The sequence below is a fragment of the Neofelis nebulosa genome, chromosome 8 (assembly GCF_028018385.1).
Source record: "Neofelis nebulosa isolate mNeoNeb1 chromosome 8, mNeoNeb1.pri, whole genome shotgun sequence".
NCBI classification, from domain to species: Eukaryota; Metazoa; Chordata; class Mammalia; order Carnivora; family Felidae; genus Neofelis; species Neofelis nebulosa.
This window is the reverse complement of record NC_080789.1, coordinates 65,797,889-65,819,307: the sequence shown is the minus strand read 5'-3', so window position 1 is coordinate 65,819,307 and position 21,419 is coordinate 65,797,889. Positions and strand designations below refer to the sequence as shown.

At 53.0% G+C, this 21,419-nt stretch overlaps 1 protein-coding gene across 7 annotated transcripts in view; it reads right to left on the bottom strand.

Annotated features, from left to right (window-relative positions):
* Positions 1–9,830: 9,830 nt before the first annotated feature.
* NCKAP5L (NCK associated protein 5 like) overlaps positions 9,831–21,419 on the bottom strand; it is a 32,623-nt gene continuing 21,034 nt past the window's right edge. For all 7 annotated transcript variants that reach the window (XM_058742852.1, XM_058742853.1, XM_058742854.1 and 4 more), the window contains 10 exons: positions 20,970–21,038; positions 20,807–20,845; positions 19,959–20,078; positions 17,191–17,304; positions 13,253–15,873; positions 12,278–12,440; positions 11,986–12,067; positions 11,320–11,628; positions 11,100–11,242; positions 9,831–10,732 (listed from right to left, as the gene is read on the bottom strand). In XM_058742852.1, the coding sequence (XP_058598835.1) occupies positions 10,520–10,732; positions 11,100–11,242; positions 11,320–11,628; positions 11,986–12,067; positions 12,278–12,440; positions 13,253–15,873; positions 17,191–17,304; positions 19,959–20,078; positions 20,807–20,845; positions 20,970–21,038 (3,873 nt within the window). In that variant the 3' untranslated portion in view covers positions 9,831–10,519. The remainder of the gene's footprint in view (positions 10,733–11,099; positions 11,243–11,319; positions 11,629–11,985; positions 12,068–12,277; positions 12,441–13,252; positions 15,874–17,190; positions 17,305–19,958; positions 20,079–20,806; positions 20,846–20,969; positions 21,039–21,419) is intronic.

Here is a 21,419-nt window from a genome sequence, read left to right as displayed (position 1 = left end):
AACAGTCCCTGGCAGCTGTGAATGATGATATATCATATACGCTGATATATTATTATTATTGCTTAAGCTGGAGCCTGTGTGGATGACCTCACCAGCCACCTCAACGCCCTCATCAGCAAAACCCACCCTTGCACAAATCCCACAATCTTCCTTCACTAGGCTTAGAACCAGGCCTCTGCACCCCAGCAAGAAACGAAATAGAAGCCACAAAAATTCCACGACCCTGTAGGTTGGTGCCACTAGACATTCCTGCCCTTCAGCCTCCACTGGGCTCCAGCCTCGCTTGAAAATCCTTGACCTGTCCTTAGCCCGATCCCTCTTCTCTATCTGCAGTGACCATTCCACATTCTTTACCACATTCCCCGCGCACATGCTGTGAAGTTCAAAAGGTACAAACGCGCACATTGGATTGTGGTAAGCTGATAAACGTGGCCACGATATTTTGTAACTGTTCCCCCTGGCGTGTGATGATCCCTCATCTCCCACGCTCTGATTCTCCTAACCTTGCACATTCCCTGCTCTGTTCCCATCTCCTAAAACCCTTCCCCTGGTCCCTCTAGAGCTCACTGCTCCCCATCAGCAAGCTCCCTCTGGACATAGCCCCTGTGAAGGGTCCCTCTGCCCTGCCACCTCTCCCTGAGGACACTGCTCTCTCTCCTTCAGCTCATGTGTCACCAGGCCAAAAGGTGGGCAGGTGTCTTCCTTGCTCTTCAGTGCTGCTTTCAGACCCTAAAGTCCCTCAGCTTTGAATCTCCTCTCAACAGACTATACCACCTGCTATGCCTCCCTTTTCTACTCATCTACACTCCCTGGGTTATTTCCTCTCATTTCTTGAAGGCTTTGGCTCCTGCCTCGCGGTCATCCCCTCTGATCCTAATTCTGTCCTAATGCTTAGAGATTTCAGTGTCCACATAGAGAGTTCCATGATCTCTTCTCCTCTAATGACCTGGCCTGACCCTATCTGAATTACCCACTCGGTGGTCATTTTCTGGTCCTCATCATTACCTATGACTGCTACCCCTCTGTATTAGTGTCCCAGGGCTGCTGTAACAAAGTACCACCGACTGGGTGGCTTGAACAGCAGAAGTGTATTGCCTCACAGTTCTGGAGGCTGGAAGTCTGAGATCAAGGTGCCCTCAGGCTTGGTTTCTTCTTCTTCTTTTTTTTTAAAGCTTAAACTTTTTTTCTTATGTTTATTTATTTTTGACAGAGAGACAGAGAATGAGCGGGGGAGGGTCAGACAAAGAGGGAGACACAGAATCCGAAGCAGGCTCCTGGCTCTGAGCTGTCAGCACAAAGCCCGATGCGGGGCTCGAACTCACGGACCACGAGATCATGACCTGAGCCGAAGTCGGACGCTCAACCGACTAAGCCACCCAGGCACCCCTTGGTTTCTCCTTGAGGACTGTGAGGGAGCATCTGTTCCCTTGAGACCCCTCTCCTAACTTCTGGTGGTTTGCTGCCCGTCGCTGGCCTTCCTCGGCCTGTGGATGCACCATCATGACCTCTGCCTGCACCTTCACATGGCCTCTCCCCGTGTGCTACCTGTCCTTGTGTCTGACTTTCCACTTTTTATAAGGACACCAGTCATATTGGATTAGGGGTCACCCAAATGACTTCAATTTAACTTGATTATCTCTGTAAAGTCTCTATCTCCAAGTAAGGTCACATTCTGAGGTACCAGGGGTTAGGACGTCAACATTTTTTGAGGGGGTCACAATTCAACCCATAACACCTCCTATCGTCTCAATCTCATGCTTTCCACCCTCTGATCATCACCGCACTTCTTCCCAACTCATTCCTCTAGTGCCCTATCTCCAAAATTCCCGTGGTCTTGGCAAGACCAGCAATCTACTGATCGCATCTCCACCATGCCTCTCTCCTTTATCATTCCCTCTTCCCTCTTTCACCCATGTAAAGCCCACAACCAACTAGTAGAATCGCTCCCTTGCATACACCTTCAGTACCCTGGCCTCTCTCTTTCCTATTTTGTACTCATTTGGTGAATTGGCAGCCCTGGCTGATCATGCCTATTCTGCACTTGATCTTAGCCAAAAGGCAGAGAAGCGATAATCCTGCCTAGTCTGTACCTAACATGGCAGGAGAAAGACCCCCACACGTTTGTGTTAATGTCTCACTTTAAATTCCTAGTCACCTCAAGTGGACCCTTCATGCTGCTCGATACCCCAACTGTGTTTCCTAGAGTATTCACTCTTGACCTTCCACGTGGCTACTCATACTATATCTTCTCTTCTCAAATCTCCAGCACTTCTTTTCCCATTCTTCCTCTTAACTGATGACCTTGATTATTTTCTTGAGAAAATAAAAGCCATTAGAAGACTTCTTCTTCTTCTTTTTTTTTTTTTTTACATTTTTAAATGTTTATTTATTTTTGAGAGAGAGAAAAAGAGACAGCAAGAGTGGAGGAGGGGCAGAGAGAGAGAGGGAGACACAGAATCAGGAGCAGTCTCCAGGCTCTGAGCTGTCAACACAGAGCCCGAGGCAGGGCTCAAACTCTCGAACAGGAACAGCGAGATTGTAACCTGAGCTGAAGTTGAACTCTTGGCTAACAGAGCCACCCAAGCACCCCAGAAGAGTACTTCTATAAAATAGACCCTCATACACCCAACTGTTTCTGTGCCTTCCTCCCTCCTGTACCTGTGGATGCTGCTTAGGGCCACTCACGCTCTAGAGCCCAACAATTCCCTTTTCTCTCTTGTGGGATTATCAAATTTTCTCTATTTTATCTTTCCCATAAGTATAAGAAAATGCTTTAATTTCTTCTATCTTTAAGAATTCCTCTCTTAGAGGTGCCTGGCTGGCTCAGTCAGAAGAACATGGGACATGAGTTCAAGCCCCACATTGGATGTAGCGATTACTTAAAATAAATAACCCCACTAAAAAGAAAGAAAGAGGGGCACCTGGGTGCCTCAGTCGGTTAAGCGTCCGACTTTGACCCAGGTCATGATCTCATGGTTCGTGGGTTCGAGCCCTGCATCAGGCTCTGTGCTGACAGCTCAGAGCCTGGAGCCTGTTTCAGATTGTGTCTCCCTCTCTCTGCCCCTCCCCCACTCGCACTCTGTCTCCCCCTGTCTCAAAAATAAACATTAAAAAAAATAAAAAAAAAGAAAGAAAGAAAGAAAGAAAAGAAAAGAAAAAAAAGAAATCCTTTCTTAGGGCCTAGGAGCTGCAACTCCCCAGTAGCAATGAGCATACCCAGCCTCCAGGTCTTGGTTTGTTTGTTTTTTCATTTGTTTGAAGTTTATTTATTTTGGGGGGAAAGAGGGACAAAGAGGGAGAGGGCGAGAGAGAATCCCAAGCAGACTCTATGCTGACAGTGCAGAGCCCAATGTGGGGCTCGAACTCGCAAACCGTGAGGTCATGCTCTGAACTGAAATAAGAATCGGACGCTTAACTGACTGAGCCACCCAGGTGCCCCTCCAGATCTTGGTTTCTAAATATCATTCCCCACCAAAAGAAACCAGGGTCCTTTGGAAAAATGGCTGGTTCCAAGGCTGGGTTGGGGAAAGTCCAAGATGAATCTCGAGCACATTGTGCCAGAAAGTACATCCTCAAAGAATGACGGGCGTTTGTCAAAGAAAAGGAAGCCAGCCTGAAGGGGCTCCTACTGGCCAAATCATGGACATTTTGAGCACCAGAGTAAATGATGACAGTAATGGCTTACAAACCATTGAATAAAATAGGAAGTCATGAGTCCATACAGATATAAACAAATGAATAAAGAGACAGTTTGACGAAAATGAACCATTTACACAATTTCAAAGTACCTCCCCGCTAGATTCTTATTAAGTATATAGGGAAAAATTGTAAATGTACAGTGAAGAAGTCAGGCAAATACCAACTTAAGTAATGACCATGAACATCCTTAGTAATGAGGTAAATGAAAATAATGGCCTGTAAAGTTTAAAAAAAAAAAAGTCAGGTCCCAAGGTTAAGGACAGACTGAAGTTTGTTCCAGTTTGAAGGACACTAAAGAAATATGACTGGGGCGCCTGGGTGACTCAGTTAAGCATCAGACTCTTGATTTCAGCTCAGGTCATGATCTCACAGTTTGTGAGATAGAGGCCTGTGTCCAGCTCTATGCTGACAGTGCAGAGCCTGCTTGGGATTCTCTCTTCTCTCTCTGCTTGTTCCCCACTCATTCTCTCTCTCTCTCTTTCAAAATAAACGTAAAAAAAAAAAAAGAATATGATTAAAAGCCATATGTGACTGTTGAACTGGGTATCAAAGACATTGGGACAACTGGTGAAACTCAGATGTGGTCTGGGGATTAGATTATCATATCTTAATTCCTGATTTTGATGATGGTATGAGGGTATATAAGAGAATGCCCTTGTTTGTAGGAAATCTATAGTCAAGTATTGGGTGATGAAGCATAAGATTGGTAACTTTCAAATAGTTTGGGAGAAGAGAGTTTTTTGTACTGTACTGGAAACATTTGTGTAAGTTTGAAATAGTTTCAAAAATAAGACTTAAAAAATTGCACTCTTGACTCCACTCTCCTCTCCCGTTCTCTTCACTACTTCTTACAAGAGTTGTCTATACTCCAATCCTTCCTTTCCTGTTTTTTCTTGAACTGCTCCAAGCAGCTTTCATTTCCACTAATGGTCTTGCTAAGGTCACCAGTGACTTCCATATTGCTAAATTGAAAAAAACAATTTTCTTTTTTTTTTTAAGTTTATTTATTTTGAGACAGTGTGCAGGATGGGGAGAGAGAGAGAGAGAGGGCGAGAGAGAGAGAGAGAATCCCAGGCAGGCTCTGCACCATCAGCGTGGAGCCCAATGCAGGGCTCCAACTCACGAACCATGAGATCATGACCTGAGTCAGAACCAAGAGTTGGACACTTACCTGACTGAGCCACCAGGCACCCCGAAAAAACAATTTTCAATCCTCATCTTGGTGTGTCAGCAGAATTTGACACTGATTAATCTTTCTTGAAACATTTTCTTTTCTTTTTTTTTTTTTTTTTAATTTTCTTTAATGTTTATTTCTGAGAGAAAGAGACAGAACATGAGGGGGAAGGAGCAGAGAGAAAGGGAGACAGAATCTGAAGCAGGATCTAGGCTCTGAGCTATCAGCACAGAGCCCGACGTGGGCTCGAACTCATGAACCGTGAGATCATGACCTGAGCTGAAGTCGGACGCTTAACTAACTGAGCCACCCAGGTGCCCCTTGAAACATTTGCTTCACTGGTATTCCAGAACCCCACATTTTCTTGGTACTACTGTCTTTACTGCCTCTTGTGTGATCCCTCCTCATTCCCATTGACCTCTAAAGAAATGAAATATCCCAGGATTTAGGACTCAGACCTTTCCTCTTCTTACTCCCTTGTTGATCTCATCCAGTCACCTGGCTTTAAATAACATCCATATGTTTATGACTTACTAATTTATATCTCTAGCCCAGGCTTCTTTTCTAAACTCTGGACTTGTATAACCAATTGCTTACTCCACATTTTCCATTGGATGTTGTCCAATAGACATCTCAAATTTAACATGGCCAACACTTAACTCCTGATCTTCCCTCCCTAAAGTCTGCTCTATTTACCCTCCCCCTTATCAGTTAGTGACAATTTCTTCCTACCAATTGCTCCAAAAACCTTGGAGTTACCCTTGGCTCTTCTCCTTTCTTCACATCAATTACATTAGCAGGTTTTATTATCTACAGTGCCCCCACCCTGGAACAGGTCACCACCATCTATCATTGGAGTTACCCAAGAGGCCCCCTTACTGGTCTGCTTCCATACTTGCCCTCTATAGTTTATTCTTTATCACCCTCTAATGGCTCCCCATTTCACCCTGAGTAAAAGTCAAAGTCCCTAACATTGGGCTACAAGACTGTCTACATGATCGCTTACTCTGACCAGATTGGCTAAGAATAAAAAGTGTGCTAATACTGAATCATGTAGAAGATAGTCCCACTTATACATTGTTAAAGAAATGCAATTTGTTAATATCTATGAAAAATTTAAATTAAGCATATGCTATGACCTAGCAATTCCGTTTGTGAGAATTTATCTTATGAAAATACACAAATGGCCAAAGACACAGATGCAATATTCACTGCAGCACTGCTTGTCATGGGAACACAAATTAACAAGGCACTTCCATACAATGGAAGACCATGTATGGTAATGGAGATTCATGGGCTTTGGAAAGATCTCCAAGGCATATTACTAAATGCTAAAAGAAGCAGATCAGTCATGATACAATAATCTCATTGTCTAATAAAAGGTCAACACAAACACACTCTATATATGAAGGTGTGTGCCCACATCCAAAATATGATTTGCAGAGTGCCTGGGTGGTTCAGTTGGTTAAGCGTCCTACTTCAGTTCAGGTCATGATTTCACGGTTTGTGAGTTCAAGCCCCACAAGGGGCTCTGTGTACTGACATTATGGAGCCTGCTTGGGATTCTCTCTCTCTCCCTCTCTCTCTGCCCCTCCCCAACTTGTACTCGTGCTCTCTCCCTCTCTCTTTCTCTCTCAAAATTTTTAAAAAACACACAAAAATTATTTTAAAGGTACCAATCAACCTGGGTTCTGTCTGGGGAGTGAGGTTGGGATTGGAGTATGAAAAAGATGTTTCTTCCTTGTATATAACATTCTATTCAACTTCAATTCCTTTAAAAAAAAAAGAAAAAAGTGTGAACATGCACTTTTATAATTTGTATGTCTTTAATAATTATAAAAAAAGATTTAAACAATTTTTTTAATGTTTATTTATTTTTGAGAGAGAGACAGCGTGAGCAGGGGAGGGGCAGAGAGAGAGGAAGACACAGAATCTGAAGCAGGCTCCAGGCTCTGAGCTGTTAGCACAGAACCGAATGCAGGGCTTGAACTCATAAACCGTGAGGTCATGACCTGAGCCAAAGCCAAACACTCTCTATAGTTTATTCTTTATCACTCTCTGAGTGATAAACCCAGGTGCCCCTATAAAAAAGATTTTTAAAAGTTCTTCCCCACCCCAAGGTCATAGAAATGCTCACCTATATTTACTTCAAATTCACTTGTCTTAAAAAAAAATTCTATATTTGATTTAACTCACACAGGATTACAGAATGGGTGTGTATATCTAGAGTTTGCTGCGGAGCGTGACTGTTTCTTTTTTAAAACTTTTTTTTTTTTGATGAAGAAAACAAAACACACCATTTGTAGAAAAGCTAGCATCAGAAACTCTTGGCAACCCAGAGAAAACCTGTTAACATTTTAGGACATTTCCTGTAAAAGGCAGGGTGCCCAGAGAGGTGGAACCTGAAACCTTATCAGTCTTTTGCTGATGCTCTGGTGCCATTTGGGGGGATAAGGGGAGGGGCTGGCAGTTTTGGCTTCCTCTGTTTGGGAAATTCAGCAGAGAGGGTCACACACAATGGTAAGACAAACATTCACCCATTGTTCATGGAGAAAATAGTGAGGTCACCTTAATCCTGCAAGCAGATGTTGCAAACCGAGATATGAAGTGTTCCCCCATAGTGAAGATCGAGTCGTCTTTTAGCCAAACCCTTTTCTTGAAGTACAAGGAGAAACTGATTCCCCAGGACTGTCTTTAACTCACTTGCATGTCCCCTTCCACAGAATTACTTGAGATGGACTATTTTGGTCTCTATGGAGGGCACACATGGTTATGTGGGCTATGAGATGGCTCATAGGGGCCTAGCACTCCTTAGAAGCACCCTGGAGCGGGGGCGTGGGGGGGGACTTAGAAATGAGAGCTGCTCACCTCGGAACAGTCAGTAGGGCTGGGCTGGTTCCAAAGAACCAGGTGTGGCTGATGTTGCTTGGCCCACGCTGCCCCAGGGGCCACGGTGACACCTTGCATTTGCAAACACTGCGGAACAGAGCCTGGCTGCCCACTGACCAGACCCTGGTGACAGAAACATGGATGGACCCTTTGGTATCCGCTTGCGAGAGGTGGAGCCCAGAGTCAAACCCACCGCGCCAAACTCTTTCCCGGAAAGGAAATAGGATAAATATCCCGCAGGCAAACAATTCTGTTCTAACAAGGAAATGAGGTCATACATCAGGTTCAAACAGAGAAAGGGGCTTGAAAACCCCAGAAATAAAAAGTTAGAAGGATGTAGGACTTTTATACGCCCTCCCGGCAAGAGGCAGATTAGCAGCATGGCAATATCATACTTAAGCCCATAGAAGTAGAAGGGACAGTGGGATAGGACTTGTAAGTAGAAGGTGGAAGTAAGAAAACCCAAGATCTCTGACTTGACCCTTCTAGAAATCTTGTTAATTTCTTCGACAACATCAACCAAGGGAAACAAAAGGGAGAGAGGCCAGACTGAGGGAGGCGTAGGAAGACTAGAGAGCTAAGGACGGAGGTGGTCTGACCCAACCTCCTAATCTTCCATAGGGAAGGAAAACAAAGCCCAGAGAAAGGATGGAATTTTCCCACAAAACCAGACTCCATGGCTAAGAATCTTGACTTCCAGTCTAGTGCTCTCAAGCCCTGTCCATTAGGACTGATCCATCGGCCAAAAAGGGAGGAGGGGATTAAAGTCCTGCCAGAAGAAAGGAAAGCTTCATCCTCAGAAGCGAACCACTCCTATCAGGCTCCATCACTTCTCAGCCTTGGAAAAACCATTGAACATCTCAGAGCCTTGGCATCTTCATTTCTGAAATGAGGCTTGGTTGGGGGAGGTGGTTAGGGACCAGGAGGCTGGTGGCATGGTAGGTGTTTATTTTAATGGAGGAAGTTCTACCACTCTCTGGAGCATTCAGGGGCTGGGGACACTGGTGGAAGGAGCTAGTATAAAGGGGGGCCCTGACATCCTCCCCACCCTAAGCTTCCTTGGGCTGGCCAGAGCACAGGAAGGAACCAGTGGTTTAACCAACTTGTGAATGGGCCCAGCCCTACTCCCTGCCAGACACCCCTGTGACCTTGGCTCTGCAAGCCTGTGGTGCAGACCATGTGTTCACCACAGGGCCCCCACCCCCAAGACGAACTGTTCAGAATCCCAGTCACAAGGCCCGGGGTGCTGATGGTGCGTGCTGCCAGGTGGTCTTCAGACTGTATTTTGTGGGGAGAGGGGAAGTGTAGGCTAGGTCAGGTGGGCGCTCTAGACAAGTCACCCCACGTCTTACAAGCTAGGCAAAAAGGAGGCCTTCCAGGGCCCAACGTGGCTGGCCAATGTGATGGTCTGGCTGCCACCTGCCTCACCCTCAGGTAACGCCCAGCTCCACGTCCAACAGGAAATCTAAAGGCTAGGGGGCCACAGCTGCCCCATGGCCTTTTCATGCCATGGGGAGAGTACAGAATAACTCCCAGAAGCCTAGGCCCTTCCACGCAGCCTCATTCCCGGCCTTCCCTTCCCATATGGAGAATTTCAGAGTGAGGGGAACCTGAGGTGGAAATCTGAGGTAGAAATGGCAAGAAGATTGGCGGGGGGGGGGGGGGGGCGGGGGGTAAAGCCCGATGTCTGAGGAGAGATAAGGTGGCAACAGTTGGAGAACCAGCTGTGCTTCACTTCCTGGCAACAGAAGGCTATAGACACTTAACCCCATCGACACTTCGGCCCCTGAAGCTCAGTTTGTACGTCCTATCCCACCCAGTATGTACAGGAGTTTGAGTGCATGCCCACAGCCTCCCTTGCCGCAAGCTGTCCAGCCTTCTGCCCGACCCAAGGAATCCCCCTGACCCCAGGGACCACTCAAGGCCTGTGTGTGTGTGTTGGGGGGCTGCCTCACAGGAGAACCTGAGGGAAAGTCTACGTCCCTGGGGTCTCTCATCCTGCTGCCCACGCAGCCTCCACCCACCTGTCCATCCCCGAGTCCTCCCACAGAAAAAGCAGAGTCCAGGGCAGGGAGGGGCCTCCACATTTTATTAGGAATAGGGCAGAAGCAGAGGCTGGAAGCAGAGCAGCCGAGTTCTTAACGACAGATAAATTAACCGCAGTGCGGGGATGGGGGATGGGGACCGGGCCAGGCGCTTTAATATAAAAAAACAACAAAAAGACAGACGGACGGACCCCAGAGACATGGGGCGGGGGAGGGCAGCACCATCCAGACAGCAGGGAGGACCAGGGCAGACAGAGAGAGAAGGCAACTTGACCCTTCGCCCCCAAACTCCACCAGCACGGGGACTCTGGGCTGGCCCCGCGGGGCTCCAGGGCAGGGAGCAGCCAGGTTGGGCAGAGACGGCACAGCTGGCGGGCAGGAAGCCCAGCACCACAAGATGGCTCAGCCTGAAGGGGGAGCCGGGGGCTGGGACACAGCCGCCTTGAACCCCCGGTCCCTCAGAGAAGAGCCTTACTCCAGGTGAGAGAAGGGACCAAGGGTGGGGTCTCTCCCTGAGCTGAGAGCAGTCATCCCCTCCACAGCAGCAGTGGGCAGTGGGGTGTGTCAGGGACCCCCTTCATCTTCTTTTCCATCTGCCTCCTTGGTCCCTGCAGGGAGGGGTCCCACTGGCCCCGAGGGATGGGGCGCCAGGAGAGCTGGTCCAGTCGGTGGTCTCCAACTCCAGAGAGGGACCGTAGTGCGGTGCAGCCCCTCAGCCCTGACTCCCACAGGAGGAGAGCGAGTCGTAGAGGGAGTCACTGAGAGACTCTGAGGTCTCCAGACCTGGGGGGCCCCCACTGGCCACTCTCCCTTCATCGCCCATGTCCGATGTGCTGGGCGTGCGGCTACCTCCAAACGTCGGGCCCTGGGGTGCAGGGGCTGGACGGCTGGGCTCCAGGTTCTGCTTCCGGTCCATGGGCAGGGCCTGGGAAAGGAAGGGAAGCTCAGGAGGAAGTCCCTCCGCCTCCTGGTCCAGTCCAAGGGGTGCTGGGCTCTGCCCACTGATGGGGTGCTGCAGGTGGGGCTCACCGTGGTGGGGCACACTTCAGAGGAAGCGGGCTAGAGGCACCACTGAGCAAGGTCTGCCAAGGTTCTGGGGAGAGAAATAAACCCTTTCTCCAAGAAGGGTGTGAGAAGGGGCAGGTGGGTGGGCTGCCCAGAGGGGCATCCAATGTGGCTGACCCTTCATCCGCTTCCAAGACAGCGCTGTACCTCATTGCAGGGACTGGTCTCCCCACATCATCCCTCCTGCCCTCCAGGCCTGTCCCCCTTTTCCTTTTGGCCATGCTTACCATGGGGGTCCTGGGCAGCCCCTCCAATTGTCGGGATGGGCACAGGAAAGGGTCAGTGGAGCTGCCGGCTGCCCTCGCATTGGGGAAGGTCCAGTTCTTAGCCAGCTGGACAGGAGGGGGAGGGCCTGGGTCCTCACACGGATCTGCATGGGAACAAAGGGAAGGTGATGGTGGCGCGTAAAGCTCCAGGGATGGCCCACCCTTCTACCCAGACACTCACCGTCAGGACAGGCCTGATGGCCCCGGTGGCCCGGAGCAGCAGTGAGCAGAGCGGGGAAGGCTGGCATGCTAGGGTGCCGCCCGCTCACCAGCAGTTCCTCTATGCCCGGCACCTCACGCTCCAGCGTGTGGGCGCGGCGGGGGACTTTGGTAAGGGGCGGGGGCCGAGCTGGGGGAACTCCGGGTGGGGGATCCAGCCGTGGTGGTTTTGTCTTGGGAAGATTCTTGCTGGGGGTCCCATTGCTGCCATGGTCTGGGGGTGGAAAGGTCCCAATGCCACTGTCCAGGGTTCGAGTCAAGGAGCCACAGGCTGGGGAGGGGAGGGTAAGTCAAGGACGTGAGGCTGTGGGCTCACCCCCCCTGCCTTCTTCTGGCGTCCTGCCCCAGCCCAGGCTCCCCACCTGGTCAGGGCCCCTCCTGGCCCGACAGGCCGTCATCCCTGCCAGCCCTCCCCCCACCTCCCCTGTGCTTGGAGAAACACGTGTGGACGGCAGGCCAGGTACCCCAAGGGCAGGGAGGGGTTTAGTTCTGCGCAGCCCCGGTGCCTATCTGGTGCTTGGCACCACGACGGCACTCCGGGCCTGGCACCTGCTACAGTGACAGGACAGGAGTAAAGTGGGCAGGGGGCGAGGAAGAGGTCCCATCCTTGGCCCCTGACCCTGCTGACCTGTGAAGTGTGAGGTGGGCACTGGCTCAGCCAGGCTGTCCTCGGAGGGCATCTCTTCCCGCCTTCCCGGCTCGCTGCTCGGCTGTGTGCGGTACAGGAGACCTCAGAACCCAGTCCTCCCACCCTCACCCACAGCCCTCCCCAAGTTCTGCCGTTGGAACCCCTGAATTGTGGGTCCTAGTGTCTGTAGTCCACCAGCATGCAGTGACCATGAGTACATCCAGCAGCTTCCAGGCCCCAGGGACGGGGAACCCTCCAGGCCCAATACCTAGCCCCTCTTCCAAGAACCTACCTTTCCAGGAGGTTTTCCGCAGCCCTGAAGAGGCCCCACCAGGCCATTTCGGGGCCCACAGGCTGGCCAGGGGTTCTTGGGGTCAGAGGACACTGGCTGGAAATCGCCATACTCTGGTTTGGGCTCCCGCCAGTTCTTGGGGGGCAGCTCCTTGCCATCCACCCTACAGGCAGCAGTGCAGACGGAGACAAAGGGAAGCTTGGGTCTACCCAGACATGCTGACCTCACTCCCTCCAATGGTGCCGGGCCTAGTGGAATACCCACTAACCCCTGCCCCTGGGATTGGGGACATATCCCTGGTGGTTGCCTCCATCAACTCCTCCTGATGCTGGGCACAGGCGGAGACCCTGGGGAAAACCTCAGAGAAACGGCAGGGGCAGGGGACACGAGACGACTTCCCCCAAGTTACACAAGGCCGAGCCTAGAGACCTCTGGACACTGTTTGCTAATAGATGGCAGACTGGTCACTTCCTGGTCCACACAAGGACACATCTTGCCAGCCCCAGCTGAACTTGAGCACACTTGCTGTCCAAACTGCACCCCACCTGGCACCCAACCCCTATGGACATTCTGCCTCATCTGGCCCAGACAGAGCAATCCCAAGATGGGGTGGCCCCTTCTCTGAACCACAGCTCCTGCTGCTGAGTCTGTGGCAGGTGCCAATGGGCAAGATGGGAAGGGGACCCTCCTTGTTCTATAGGATAGAAAATCCCAGAGTAAGACCTTTATCAGCCCACGGTTAGGAACTAGCAGCCCCTTTAACTACCACACGCAGGCAGCATTGGAGACAAATCTAGGGAAATGTGGACTGTGAACCCCTCTTAAATGGGCCCAGTGTGTCCCACATCAGACAGTCAGAGAGAAGGGCAGTGGGGGGCACAAACCCCAGGCTTCTGATTCAAGACCCCATCTTTCCTCTGGGCCAGACCATGGCCCCAGCCACTGAGCACCTGCTGACTGGTCCCAGGCCCTCACCTGTTGAGCAGCTGCTGCATGAAGGTGTCTGCGCCCTGGTACATGCCAGCCAGCTGGCCCTGCACCTGCCCCAGCCCCGTACTTGGTCCTGGCGCTGGCCCTCCAGCCCGGGGCCGGGCCCTGCTGCTCAGGTAGGCCTTCTCCTCCTCCAGTGCCCGGCGTAGGTCTTCCGCCTTAGCCATCAACTTGGAGATGTTGAGACTCTCCGCCTCCAGCTTCCGGGCTTCCATCTTGACTTCCTTCCGGAGTGGGGAGCCCCCACTGGCCCCCTCCTTGCTCTTGGTGGTCTCTGTGCGGCGGTTCAGCGCTGGCAGCTTGCTCTTCTTAAGGCCAAACCAGCTGGCGATGCTGCTGGTGTTGCGGTGCTTGGCCTCAGCGCCTGGCGCCCGCTCCTGGCCCTGGAGCCGCAGCACATTCTCCTCAATGCCCTTCATTACCTTCTCCTCGATGGCGGAGTGTGGAGCCCGCCCCTCAGGGCCTTGGCTTGGGTCAGCAGGGCTGGGTGCGGGGGACGTAGGCTGGGCGGTAGTGCTGCCACACTCTGCCCAAGGTGGGCCCTTGCTCTTGTCAGACTTGGGGGGCTCCTTGGTAGTTGGTGGGGCCAGAGGTCGGGGTACCACCTTGGTGGGTGACTTGGAAGGCAGCTTTGTAGGGCTGCCATGGGGGCTCTTATTGGGCTTGCCAAGGCTGGGGGCTGAGGTTGGCACTTTGGCAGGGGCACGGGGTACCTGGGGGCACAGGGCCCCTGCCAGCCGGCTCTTGGCCAACTCCACTTTGGTGAGGCAGCTCCTTGGTGAGACAGGCTCCAGGTCCACCCGGGCCCCCATGGAGTGGGAGGAGTAGACTCGGGCCCCGGGGTCCCCCAGGAGCCCAGGTTCTTGCTGCTTCAGGCTGTTTGTGCCTAAGGCCACTGCCCCCCGCAAGGCCCCCTTGGCGTCTGGCCCCTCGGGAGGCCTGGGGGTGGGGGGTGCCATGTCTCCAGCGCTCTCCCCTGACCTCCCTGCTCCCCGGGACTTCTCAGTGCCAGGCCTGGCTGGCACCCCATTTTTCTCTGGCCCCTCAGGGCCAGTCTTCAGTTTCCCTAGGGCTGCCAGTCTGTCCCGCAGAGGTGTGTAGCCAGGATCCCCAGGTCGCCGCCCTGCCCCCTGGCTGGGCTTCTTGGATGAGCTGCCTGGGGTCCTGCGGCCAGGATGGGGAGACTCTGAGCCTGCTTTGTCCGAACTCTTCTCCTGGGCACTCCCATAGGAGCAGGATTCTGGGAGGCAAGGGCTAGGAGGAGCTCCAGGACTTCTGAGGACCTCAGGGGCCCGTGGCACCTCTAGAGTTAATTGTGGGTAGGTGGGTACCTGCAGTGGGGAAGGAGGTGGCTCTGGGGAAGGCCCCCTAAAGGTGCTCCGGGAAAGGTCCAGGATGTTCTCATAGCAGGGAGATACCACAGGTCCCGGGGACAGCGTGGTGGACAAGGCTGGCTGGGGAGGTCTCAACTGTGCAGAGTCCAGGGCCATGGAGCAGGGTGAAGGACTGGTAGGCAGGGCCTGTGCCCCCTCCGGGGACAGCTCTCCTCCACCCAGACCCCTGCGGGCCAGCAATGGGGAGGGGCTGCCATCTGAGCCGCTGTTACGACAGGGAATTCGGGAGTTCCGGGGAAGCTGGGGGCTGAGCTGGGGGCCTCCTGGGCTGGGCACCTTCTCCGAGGCTGGAGGCAACTTTAGAAACTTGAGACCTCTGGCTGGAGAGGGCAGAAGGGGTCCCTGGGCTTCCCCAGGAGAAGGGGGGCCAATTTGGAGCTTGCTTTTCACCTGAGATGAGGAGTAGGGGTGGCCAGGCCGAGAGCCCAGAGGGGCATCACCTGCACCCATGAACATGCTGAGGAAGGGGAGGGGCCCCTGGCCCTCTGAGGTAGCACCAAAGCCCGGCCTGTGGGCCTCTGGGGTACCCCCACCCCAAACTGACTTGGGGAGGCCTTTGGACTTGGACAGCTGTGGGGGCCCCTGGTCTGGGGAAGATGGCTGCCCAGGACCTGGTTGGTCCCCACTGAGTGGGCCTGCAGCCCCGGCCAAGAAGGCCTGTAGGTAAGACTCTGTGTCCTCAAGGAGCTGGCCCAAGTTCAGCTGTTTGCGGGCCAGGGCCCCAAGCAGGGTGTCAGGGCTGGGTGCCTCGTTGGGGTCACCTGCCTCATCAGAGGAGGAAGAGGAACTGCTGCCTGGGGCACAGGGAGGCCCAGAGCCAGTGCCTTGGGCCTGGGAGGAGACTCTACTAGGGCCCCAGGGCCGCCCAGCACCCTCTTCCTCCCCTGGGCCCCCCAAGAGGCGCTCCCAGTGTAGCAGGCCTCCCAGGCTACCAGGGCCTAGTAGCAAGTAGGGGGCCCAGGATGAGGGTTCAGGCTGGGGTGGGCCACACAGCTCGCCGTTGATGGGCTCTGGGGAGCCAGGACCCTCGCTTGGAGGCCGCCAGGGAGTGGCAGGTGAGCAAAGAAGCAAGGGGTCCGTCTCTTCCAGGGCTCTCAGCACCTCCAGGATCTGGGCTTTCTTTCGAAGGAAAGGGGACAGGGCATCCAGCGCTGGGGGCGGGGCGGCTGGGGGTCCTGGGCCTCCTGGCCGCAGCTGCTGCTCCCAACACACCTTCGGGGAGAAACGGCATGATGAGCAGGCCATGTGCAGGCCCAGGACCTGAGCTGGGAGTAACTGACTATGTCAGGGACAGAGCCGGCCTGGTTTTGTCTGAGTCGCAAAAGGAATTACTAGCTTCTCGGATGGGACAGCTCGGCTTCCTCCAGAGTCACTGAGCCCCGGTTACCCCAACTCTTCTTTCTGGTGTCCTTGGGGTTGGGTGGGTACCCCACCTCCCTTCCTGGTGATCCCAGCACCCCCCTCCTCCACCACTTCCCACCGCTGTTGGGGTCAGCAGGGTTGACACCCCTACAACCCTGATTATCTAGGTTTGCCCCAGGGGAGGGAGGCCTGTTTTGCAGGCTCCAGAAAGAACACAGAAACTATAGAAGGGGATGTGTTGGGGCCGAGTCCTCAGTCAGTAACTGCAGGCAAGCCCAGGCCTTCTCAGGTCAGACAGCTGACCTGATCCCTGTGGAGAAGGCAACTGGGATAACTCTACTGCAAGCCCTTCCCTGTTTCTGCCCGGCTCCTTCTTGGACCCAGTCCACCTGGTGTCATGGTTAACTAGATAAGGCTCTGGAGCCAGACTGTGTCGGTTCAGGTCCCAGGTCTGCTGCTTCACTAGTCATATGAACTTCAGCAAGTTTCTTAACCTCTAAGCTTCACTGCATCACCTATAAAAGGGGATGGTCCCTATGATTAACCTTATAAAATAAATGAGACCAGGGATGCAAAAGAATAAATCCATAATAGTTCTAGACTTGAATAAATAAGTATGTATACAATTATAAATGTATGCCAAGGGGCACCTAGGTGACTCAGCTGGTTAAGCATCTGACTTCAGCTCAGGTTATGACCTTGTGGTTCACAAGTTCGAGCCCTGCATCAGGCTCTGTGCTGACGGCTCAGAGCCCGGAACCTGCTTCAGATTCTGTGTCTCCCTCACTCTCTGCCCCTCCCCCACTCACGTTCTGTTTCTATCTCAAAAACGAATAAACATTACAAAAATTATAAACGTATGCCAAAAGTTATTAAAAAAAAAAAAAAAGATAAATGACATCCAGGTGTTCAGCACAGTGCCTGGCATAGGGTAAAAGCTCAGGAAATGTTAACTACAAGTCTTACTAACACCTAACTAACTTTGCTTGCAAGGCTAGCGACTGGCAGTGGGATTTTGTTCTTAGTATACGGCTGACTGCTGAGGGCTCCTATCTGTGCCCCAGGAAGCAGCCCTTCCCCTGGAACTCCTTAGGAAACAGCAATTGAGTACCCACTGAAGAGTCTGCAGCCAGCGAAGCCCTCGACCACTGTGCCCGGATCTCCTACCTCTCTCTGTCCAGTACAGTGCCCCAGAGGCAGCGAGGTGGTCGGTCCCTCGACAGAGCTCAAGGAGGGAGAGGCTGGTGGCTCTGATGGAGGCTGGAGTGGGGTAAGTGGGATCTGCAGGGAGAGGCAGAATTAGCATAGGGCCTTGTCTGTCCCAGGTCCTTACCCCCTCACGAAGTTAGGACTTCCCATCCAGGGTAGGAGAACATTCTTCCAAGTTTGCTCCTTCAGGGATGTCTCTTGACCTACAGTGTGGCTTTCACCACTGTCCCTATCACCTGGTCAGAGGAGCCTTGGGAGACGATGCACAGATAGAATGAAGAAGTGTGAGGCCTGGTGGCAGGGAGATGGAACTACTCTGGGGCTGTCGAGAAACCACAGGCAGTGGCAATGGCAATGGCAGGCCTAACCTCTGTGCCCATGGCGGCCCCAGGACCACTCTGCTTTTCTGCAGGACCTCCTTCTTGATTACAGAGAGGGCCAGCCTCGAAGCCCCTTTCCTGTTCTGACTGCCTGTGACCCTAGCATCACAGGGATGGCTGAGACTAATGGAAAAGCATTTGTCACTGGGTCCTAGAAAAGAGATGGCAGGAGTTATCATCTCTGTCCCCACCGACTGGTCTCTGAGGAGGACAAAGGTACTACTTAAACACAGGTTACTTCTCTCTCAGTCCCTGAAAATGTCATTTCCATCCCCTAGGCACCTCCACTAGACATGAGGCAGCTTAAAACTCCCGCTTCTGTGGCGTCTCTGCTTCCCCTCTGGCTGGCAGGCTCCGGCCCAGATCCTTACTGCTGTGGCCTGGATGCTGCTAAGCATTTGTCTCCCTGACCCGGTTTGGTGCCTTTACAAATCTCTGACACACGAGGCAGCCTACAGTATTTTCTTCTTTTCATCCAAAGCCTCTTTGTGCTCAAAGCCTCCGATTCCTGCTCACTGCCTAAGAAGACGAGTCTGGACTCCTCTGCCGGCATCCTGGGCCCGGCCTGCAGGACCTTCCCCGATGCCACCTCTGGTTCTCACTCACTGCTCCTTCGTAGAGCCTTTGTTCCGGCCCAGCTGAACAGCTGCTGCTGCCTAGGCTTCCCTGTGCTTCCTTCCACAGGGTATCCCTTCTCTCAACCCCAACTGTACTTTTTTTTAAATCTCCTGTCCAGCAAGGCTCGGGTCCCATGTTACCTCCTTGAGGTCCCTTCTCTGCTGGCCTCTTTCCCCTCTGGGCTCCTGGACAGTACTGTCACACTCTGCTCTGTACTAAGGCTGTCTGTAAGCAGTCCCAGCCTTCAGGGTTTATGTGCTCTGCACAGGCCACACCCCTGTCCAGTTCCATGCATGTGTCGGCAAAGGAGCTGCTCACAGCAAGAGCTTAATTAACATCTGCTCAGTGGAGCTTTCATGCTAGCAAAGCACAACTTGAAAGTGACACTGATAATGAAAAAGAGCTGCTGATTATTGACTACCACTATGGGCCAAACGCTATATATTATCTTATTTCATCCTTACGACAACATGCAGTGTGGGTATCTCGAACCTCATTTATAAGACAAAAACTGGGGTTCAGAAAGTTAAGTAATTTGCCCAGGGTCACATAACTAAGAATTAGCTAAGTCAGGGACCCAATCCAAGTGTTTCTGAGGCCAAGGTTCATGCTCTTTCCATTATGTCATGTTACCGCTGGGGGAGATAGATCTATTGCCCCAAACCCCAAGAGGTCCCAGATTTCATTTAAGGAATCAGTGACTTAAGGATGACCTACACCTCTGTTATCACTGGTCACCGAGAAAGCTGTGGACAGGGTGAGCTTGGCCAGTGTGGTTTGGGTTCTGGGATCCCAGGGTGGACTCTGGAGCAGGGACAGAGGCTCCTTAAAAGACCACGGTGATGAAAAGCCTCTGCCAGGGACCAGGCTTCTCAGGGAGCCGTGGGGCATCGTGCTCAGGGTGTGGGGGGCAAGGGCTGCCCGGTGTGCATCAGACAGATACACACAGAAGGTGCTTCTCTCCTTGTCAAGGTTGGGGGTGGGCTAGAGGTGTGCTGGCTGACCTCACACCTGATGCTCACCTCGGGTCCCTGGAGCTGCTCCTGATCCTCCCAGTCCCACGTCTCACCCTGGCCTTGGGGCTACTGACAGACCGACCCCAAGGGACATCCTAACTGAGTTCAGGATTCACCCCTAGTAGCCTTCTGCTTTTCCCGGGCAAGCCAGGTGCCAGGGCTAGAATCAGGGACTAGCAGTTGAGGACATGCCTGTGTGTCAGCGGGCGAGCACTCACAACCAGGCATGCGCACAGAATGACCCGGCTGAAGTGCCTTTCCTGACCTCTCTGTGACACTAAGCACGGGGTGCCTTACACCCAGCCCCACCCCTGCCCCTGGCCAAGAAGCAGCAAAGCAGTGGCCAAAGGGGCCCCCGGGGAGCTTGAAATCATTGCATTTTCAGCCTCCACCCATCTCCCCACATAGGGCAGGAACAAGCAAGAACCTTGTCTGTCAATAAGAAGGGATGCCATCCAATTGGGCGAGGAGCACCCGGGAGGCTGGGGAAAGCCAAGCATGAAGGGACTCAGGGAGTCTCCCCATGTCCCCATCTAAGGCTCAGATCTATCAGGCCAGATGGGCCTTTCCCAGATGGCTACAGCCCCCAGAATGGAGGGGAATGGCTGTGGCCTGCTTCTTCAGGTGCTAGGAGAAAAGAAGGTGATGATGGTAGGGCTGGGAGAGGCAGGAGCTGAGGTAGGAGGAGGGAAGGAGAATTGCTTGTGCCCACCTGGGGAAGGGAGCCTGTCGTCAGCTGGAGTTTCTGCTGGAACAGGGCGCTGAGCATCTGGTTCTGCCGTTCCAGGTCAAACACCCTCTTCTTCAGCTTGATGCACTCCTCCCGCAGGTCCTGCCACCGCCCAAGGAGGCCAGGGGAGGGTGGCGGGGAGAGGGCGAGTGGTATGAGCTCGGTCTCCTTCATCAGAGTGGCAGCACTCCTGCTGGGCATGCCCTGCCCCCACGGCCCCCTTCTATGGAGATCTGAGCCTGCCTGCCTATGTGTATAGCTGTCACATTGTCTGGGGATGGTAAACTCCTTAAAGTTTATCACCCTTGGTGGGAGGTAAATCCTATTCCCTTTGGCATCCTTCCCATCCCTGGAGCCAACCCCCTGCCTCTTAGAAACCACACATCAAAGAAAGGCCCATATAAGGCAGAGGAAGACCTGGGGGTCAGAGTGGCTCATAAGTCAAGAAGTTCCCACAGTACTTGAGTAAATATTTAGGTGACACCTTGTGCTCACAATATTAACACTGCTGTCAGGGCCATCACAATCTGGAGAAAACAGCTCGGGCCAGGATAAGGGAAAGAGTCAAGCCCAAATCAAAGTTACCATAGCTCAGAGACCTGGCCTTACCTAGCCCTCCTCTGCCTCCAGGTAGAACAGTATGGACCTGTCTGAGGTGGGGAGAGGGGGCTTTGTTGGAGGGTCAATAGGCCATTTCCACCAAGCTCCCTCCTCTAGCCCCTATCTGAGTAGGCTCAGGGGTCCCCAGGAAGGACTTCCCCTGCTGGACCCAGGGTCTCTCCCCAGGGCGTCTGGGCTTAGGGGTAAGAATGTCTCCCATGGCTGCTTACCTTTTGGTTTAGCAGCGCCTGTACCACGTGGTTGGCAACCTGGGGACAGAAAGCCCAATGCAGAGCCATCAGCCCATGAACCTCTGCCTGGAGCATTGACAACCCATGCTCCCCCCACCTCCCGATATCCCCCAGCATCAGTCCCAATGGAGACACGACAGACCTCATCCAGACAGCGCTCATAGGTCTCCCGCTGGTTTTCATTGGCCTGGGCAAGCGCCGAGTTCTCTGCCTACGGGAGGAAGAGGGCAAAAAAGGGCTATGGGATCATTTGTCTGCAGGGAAAATTCCTTTTGGAGGAAAGAGAGACATGGAGACTACTAGCTACACCCCTGCCCCAGTTCTTGGCTCTGACTGGATTCTACCATGGGGAGGCCTACAGAGACAGACCATAGGCATTCAGGAAGGCAGAGCTAAGATGGCTGGGTTTCTGTAAACCCCAACCTCAGTCAGTGAGGTTGGAGGGGCCAGGGAGATACAGTGGCCAGGAGGACTTAAGCTGGGAGGTGTCAAAAGTAATACTTGGGGCGCCTGGGTGGCTCAGTGGGTTGAGCGTCTGACTCTTGATTTTGGCTCAGGTCATGATCTCATGGTTCACGGAGTTTGAGCCCCA